The sequence below is a fragment of the Cibotium barometz genome, chromosome 32 (genome assembly GCF_041138505.1).
Source record: "Cibotium barometz isolate CiBa-2024 chromosome 32, ASM4113850v1, whole genome shotgun sequence".
Classification (NCBI taxonomy): Eukaryota; Viridiplantae; Streptophyta; class Polypodiopsida; order Cyatheales; family Cibotiaceae; genus Cibotium; species Cibotium barometz.
In genome coordinates, this window is record NC_141077.1 from 42,198,998 (window position 1) to 42,206,119 (window position 7,122).

Below are 7,122 nucleotides of genomic sequence, written 5' to 3' on the forward strand. Positions count from 1 at the left end.
TGGGACAATCTAGAGAGTCCCTACTTTAAGATAGCATTGTGAGGCTTATGGGATCACCCTTTTGACATTCCAAGAGTTTATTGGCATAGGTTGTGACACTCGTATATGGAAACGAAGATTTCCTCTTTTATTTGGCTTTCTCTACATGGTGGCCTTGCATCTTAAGATAAAAATACACATTGGTCACTAATGACAAAGGAGATGATTTTTGTTGCATGTTAAACCCCAAATAAAGAACCCAATAGGGCTAAGCTAAGTTAGTGAGAAATACAAATTAGTACAAAAAAAGTACATTTCAATTGAAATTGGAAGATAAGGAAAAGAGAGACATTAAGGTGCAAGCAAAAGAATGCTTACCAAAATGAAAATAAGTTCCTGCATCAATTAGCTTTTGTGTGTCATTAGTGATAAGATTCAGCACCGTCCCATCGCTGCTTCCTGTTGAGGCTACAAGCTTTAAAGAAAGTAGCTGCCAAGAAACAACAATACAAGTCAGATCACTCATCAAGAAACAAAATTCTGGTTATGAAATCCTATATATCTTTCTACCCAAAAAGAAGAAGAAGAACTTAACTCTAAAATATGCTAGTACTCTTTCTTTGTCCTTGATTTAATTCATAGTATTTTGATAGAATTGTTGCATGGAAATGCATTGAGGTGTTTTAGCAAAGACATATCATTTCAAGTGTCCTTTGACCTAATGTTCAATTTACAATTTATTCCTCAATCTCAACTATAAAGAATTTGTCAGTAACCTATTGGTTGTGCAAATTGGACTCATTGAATTTTATATACAATTTTAATGATTTTTTTAATAATAAATTTCACCAGTCTAGTTAGAAAATATAGCATTTGAGGTGTTCTTTGATCTCCACATGTTTATGCTCTAATTAGACTGAACATTTGCACCACTTTAGCAAATATAGCGAGTAGTATCTCTACTATTTTAAAAAAAATGCTTATTAGACAAGAAGTCTAGCAAATATAGTACATTGTCTGCTATTGTCCTCCTAGAGTCAGCAGTTTCTCTAATTCTCTATATACCAATTGAGCAAAATTTTGGACCACAGCTTTTGAATTTTGCTCCTTGTAAGGCCTATAGAGTTTCAGAAGAATGCTAATGTCTACTTCTGTGAAGTGGTTTGCAAATAGCTTTGGAAGGGGTGACTAAGTAGGGGGGTTTACATCGGTCCAGTGGGGCTTTGCTAGCTTTGTGGGACGACTAAATAACACCACTAGTTCCATCTCTGTAGCATTATGCTTGACCTAGTCTTAATGCATTCTACACGGCCTCCATTATCAACCTTAATATGACCCTATGTCCTAATAGGTTAATAAGTTCCATTAAAGAATGTATAACAAACTACGCGTATCAATAGTTCACATGATTTCTAAATAGGTTATCACATATACGTTTTGTAGTCTTTGTAAGTAATTAGCTACGTGGTTTTAAACTAACCTTGTCAAAGACAGCCATGCTGACGATCGCACGTGCTCGCATGCTTATCCTTTGGCTAGAATTGAAGAGATTGTTTTGTGACATACTCTGAGCCGTTGATGCAACGAACATGGCTAGCACTAGCAGCATACCCCTCCACCAGTGAAAATGCCCAGCGTGATTTTCTGCAACCTGCACGAGTACCTTCAAAACATATACCTGCGCGGTAGAATACAATATATTATTGAAAAGGACCAAAACAGAAGACCTGGATCCGCCTTGCATTTTCTAGAAAAGTCATGTTAATTATTTGCCAATGCAATTTGATCTCTTGCCCATCGGCCAATCTAGAGTACTGACTTGTAATTACCTGCACAAGGACGGCAACCAGCCAGAGAGGTTTCCATAACGCTGCCATAAAGTAAGCCTTGCCTAAGGTTTTGAAAAGAAGTGCCCACACTCTGATTTTTGGCTCCTTCGACTTTAATTCTTCTTCTTCGATGGCCTTCTTCCATTGTGCTTCACAATGGAGTGTTCTGTCCTTGGGGGTTAAGTCGTAGAGATCTTCTGCCTACACACAGGTACAAGGCCAGAAAAGCAACTCCGATCGGCAAGTTTCTTTCATACGATATAATCGATTTCGTACTTTCATTTTCACAACATGAGAGAGAGAGAGAGAAGCCACTTTGAGCGTGCGTGCTATAGAGAGAGAGAGAGAGAGAGAGGGAGGGCCCGTGAAAGAGAGAGTGTGGGCGCGCTGTGAGCGCGCCCCTGAGAAAGAGAGTGAGAGAGAGAGAGGGAGGGTGTGTGTGTGTGTGTGAGAGAGAGAGAGAGAGAGAGAGACTAGTGACCTGAAGAATCTTGCGATTACCAATGGCAATAAGAGGTGTGTGTGTGTGTGAGAAAGAGAGAGAGAGAGAGAGAGAGACTAGTGACCTGAAGAATCTTGCGATTACCAAGGGCAATAAGAGGATTGACCCAGTGCCATGCCAACAAGCTCGGAACAGAGGCTTCAAGCTCTGGGCTTGGGCCCGCTGTTACAATCGGTTCTTCGTCCCTAATGCCTTCCATGAGCGAGAGCGAGGTTACAGAGAACGCAATGGGCAGAGAGGGAGCTCAAAGCTGAGGTGAGAGAAACAAGCAAACTGGAGGCAAAAGAGAGAACTCAAGGCAAGGACGTGGGGCGCGTGAAGGCACAGAGACGTAAGAGAAGCCAATTTATTAAGCCGAGTGCTCCCAGAAGAGAGTCTGAGTAGAGTACACGGTGTCAGTCAAAAGGAGCCACTGAGTCAAAAAGCCGTTCCTTATTATTATTTTTTTCTAAAAAAACATTGATTTTTTCCCCCTTCAAACAACCCAACAATCATTCTCATTTTATCACGCTTGCTTTTTGAAGGGTGTCTTTAATTAAATCGATAGTTGCATCGAAAATGCAAAACGGGTTAAAATCATGGGATTCTTGTCAAAACACACACACACATGGAGGCCTTTAAGACAAGCGGCTGCTCTCTGTTGGTTGCATATATGTATATCATTGACTTGCACCAAAGAATATGGAAAATATTGCACAAAATGAAACCAAATAAAATAAAGAAATGGGAGATTATGGGACCGTATGTTGACCAGACAAAAACAATGGGCCAAGTGTATTGAAAAGTCGTTTTCATGCACCTATCAGTGGACCAAAAGTTTGAAAAATACAATGAGAGGCACTAGTATGTGGAGGAGAAAGGAAGAGAGGTGTTGGATTTTTGTTGACCTTTTAAATAACCTTTGCTTTGAAAGAACGTGCATTGTTTTTTTGCAATTTGAAAAGTACTTTTGCATCATTATAATGCGCTCTCTCTCTCTCTCTTCTTCTTATTCTCCCTCTTAAACACACATAGGCATTAGTTACCCACGATACGGCTTTTCTTCTTTGACAATCAATTTACGCTTTTTTAGATTGCTCTCTTCTCACCCAAATCAATTCTTTATTGTATGGCATGTGATTTTAATTTTTGGTTTTTTATAACGTGTCTAACAAATATTTGTTCAAATGCTTGAGTAGTGAGTCACTACCTCTTAAAGTTTAAGGATCCAAACAAGTGTGTCTAGTAATTATATTGTAGGTCTCATGGTAATTCAAGTGTAGTAAACTTAATAGCATTAGTATCACTATTAATGCTAGCCTTTATGCTCACGCACAAATTGTGGAATGCTATGATGTGGCATAACGCCTTTTGGTGTACCAACGATATTAGCAAGTTAACTCCACTTAATCACGATGTTGATAAAGTGTGGTTATTCTATGCTTATTGCATGATACAAATGGTAATGGCCTAGGTATATGTTGATGATAATACATAGCCATACAAATGGTCATGGCCTAGGCATACGTTGATGATAATAATAGCCATGCAAATGAAAATGGTGGTAGAGGATGGCTATGTAACACCAAGATCTGCCAATAGACGATGGAGCCATACACACTCCACAATCGATGTGAATACTACCCTCTTGTACTTAGCTTCACAACTTGAAGTGGCCACTGTTGCTTCTTGCTAAGCCATGAAATACATGAACTACTAAGAAGGAAATAGTTACCACTCGCTGTAGGTCGATAAGCATAAACAAGACGCATTGCTATAAAATAATACAAAGTCCTAAGTGCCTTGAAGATAACAAAAGATGTGTTTCACTGCTAGCCAATGCTGGGTGCCGGGGCAATGGACAATACATAAATCTAAGATGGGTAGTGCATAGATAATAAGACATCCGACAATTCAGTAATAAGAGGAGCATCAAAAGCTTCTCTGAGATAGCATGATGCCCCCCTCAATTGGTATAAACTGGATACCCAAAGAGTAATGCAAAAAGCCCCATGTCTGTAACATTAAATGCATGTTGTATGACACGAGCAATTAATGTCTGCTGATTGTCAGAGCAGCGGAAGGTTGAATGCATGGCATCCTCCAAAGCAACAAAAGGAGAAAGTGGCTACCCATGTAATGCGAAAGCAACAAGGGCTATATCACCCAAATGAGATGCATCTCCAGAGGCAACGCGTGGCTGGCTGAGCAGGGAGTCACGAATTGTTGTAATCTCTTCAATTAATGCATCACCCATGGCATCCTGATCTAAGCATGGTTAATTTGGAGCAATATGGGAAAGGTGGGTTGAGAAATTTGCGGAAGCAGGGGAAGACTGATTTGGAGCCAAGGAGACTCAACAGATTCAGCATTGGTACTACCAAATAATGGTATGAAGATGTAAGCAATTTCTAATAGCAAGGCATAGGCTATCAAGGATTACTGAATGTCAATACATCAATAAAGGAACCTTAGTCAATGGTCAAGCCGACAAGGTGGAATCAACAATGGAAATGGGATGATATAACAAACTGTCAAGTGAGGTTAGGAAGGCATACATCCAGCCACACCATAAGAGTCTAAGGTAACCTCTCAGGATGGCAAAATAAAAGAGATGTGTAATCCCACATAGATTGATGTAAAGAAACCTTGAATTATGCAAAGTGGCAAGCCAACCAAGCTGAAGACAATGTAACAGTCTAACTTCATTAGCATCCATGTAAATGAGCCAAAAAGGAGAGGCAACGCGGACAAGGAGCTGGGAAAGAAAGTAATATATCTCAGCAAAGTAAACATCACTGCATATAGGTATGTCTCCAAGACATAGCACAACTGAGAGGTCAAATGCATAAGTGACCACAAACATTATCACCATCAATACACAACATGTGTTCCCCCACAGCTGTAATAATCATAGAGACAACTTAGCTGACAAGTGCTATAAAGCATAATCAACTAAGGATGGATCATCACTAGGATCAATGTCAAGCATAGCACTAAGTGACAATCCTAATTCAGAGTACCAATCAACATTCGAAGTAGGAAAATCACTGCATGTGGCTGTTAAAGCATAGCTCATAGCCATCATGTGCAAAATTAGCTTCCTTTGCATTGTCAACTATGGTGGTAGCAAGACCTTGTGGCTACTTCTGCTCACTCTATTTCCGATTCCAGTATTCCTCAAGGACATGACCAAGTTTCCGAGAATAGTTGCATCTCTTCTTCTTAGATTTCTCCTCTTTGGGATATGAAGGATCTGAATGGGTGGGTGATTTACCCTTAGGTTTAGCACAAGAAGGAGCCCTATATTTTATTTTGCCATGATGGGAGGCAGCAAAAGCCTAATGAGAAGCAAGCATGTTGTTCTGATTGGAACGAGACTGCTCTTCTTGTAAAAAGAGAGCTACCAACTCATCGAGGAGAAAGCAGGCTTTGGAAGGTGTGCAACAAAGGATTAAAGTAATGGAAAAGAAGATTCAGGAGGGTTGTCTCAAAATTATATGAAAGAAAGAGGTAAAGAGAGCTTTATTATGAAAGAAAGAGGTAAAGAGAGCTTTTATTTTTTTAATTCCAAGAAAAGTCTACATAGAATTCAGTTTGGTGTGTAAAGAAAGCTTCAATTTTTAAAATCATGGAGGGTTGATGTAAAAATTAGAAGTTTTTAGGTTTTTAATAGTTTTTGATTTGGAGATAAATGCTATCAATTCCAACAATTGAACCAAAATTTTTCATTAGAACATCAATATAATCGTAAATTACAGATTAATTAGCTAATTTTGAGGGAGAAATGGTGATTCGGATGACCACTATGTGGAGATGCAGAAGAAGGCGATTCCACTTTTATGATCATCCTATTCTACTTTTTGGAATTTATCAATTCAACTTTTTTGGATCATCCAATTCAACTTTCTTGCATCGTCTGATTCAAATTTCTTGGATCATCCGATTCTACTTTTTGATGAACATTATTGATTTCAAGGAAAGCTGCAAGAGGAAAAGGATGTTACTATAGAGGTTTCAGAGAGGGAGATCACTCTCCGATGCCTGCTATCCTTCCCACTCAAGGACAATAAAAGTTTTGTACTCCTCTCAGATATATCTAGAAGCTCTTGAATTAAGAGAAGACTATTGCCTTGGATTAATAGCAGATGGTTGTCAAGGGAGCAATTTCATTGATGCACCAAGGGCTTTAGAAATGTGCATTAAAAAGATTGAAGAACAAGAAAAACTCTCCCCACCACCACAGAAGAAGAGTTTAAAGCTATTCAAGAAAGCATGGGAATTTTCAATATGGGAAGAGATCCAACAAAGACACCATGATTAGAAGGAGAGAACCCTCCACAAGGTTCAATTGGGAGGATAGGTGACTTGTTGAAGATGAAAAGAAAATGGTATTTATAAGAATAAATTAAGCATTTATTTTTGTAGAGTAAATTATATCTCTTCTATTTTTAGCTTGAGATAGCAGATGAAGATGGATTCCTTGGCCGCCAAGGTGGAGGTAAACATACTTTTGTTGGCAGAGATTTAGTCCTCAGACACTATATTTCCAAGATACCTTTAGATGTGTTGATCATTTACCATTAGAATTATTCAGATGATCCACACATTCCATTAATGGCTGTAAAGGTTTTGTCAACATACTTAGGATATTCTAAAATATGGCATAATATAGAAAAGATCATGTTGATGGAGAAGAAAGAAGCTATACGTATATTTAGATATGGTCCAGGGTTGTGGGCATCAAGGGCATGGTATTTTTTATGTTATGCAGCTTATGCTAAGGAAGTTCCTGGAGACTACCACACCGAAAGTAACTGAGATATAGAGGCA

At 38.8% G+C, this 7,122-nt stretch overlaps 1 protein-coding gene across 1 annotated transcript; it reads right to left on the bottom strand.

The window, feature by feature from the left end:
- Positions 1 to 295: 295 nt before the first annotated feature.
- Positions 296 to 2,655, bottom strand: LOC147620212 (uncharacterized). Its single transcript, XM_086772601.1, has 4 exons — positions 2,375 to 2,655; positions 1,809 to 2,009; positions 1,460 to 1,657; positions 296 to 469 (listed from the first exon to the last, which is right to left on the bottom strand). The coding sequence occupies exons 1-4, from the start codon at positions 2,507 to 2,509 to the stop codon at positions 296 to 298; spliced, it is 708 nt and encodes a 235-aa protein (XP_086628727.1). The 5' UTR covers positions 2,510 to 2,655.
- Between the last annotated feature and the right edge of the window lie 4,467 nt (positions 2,656 to 7,122).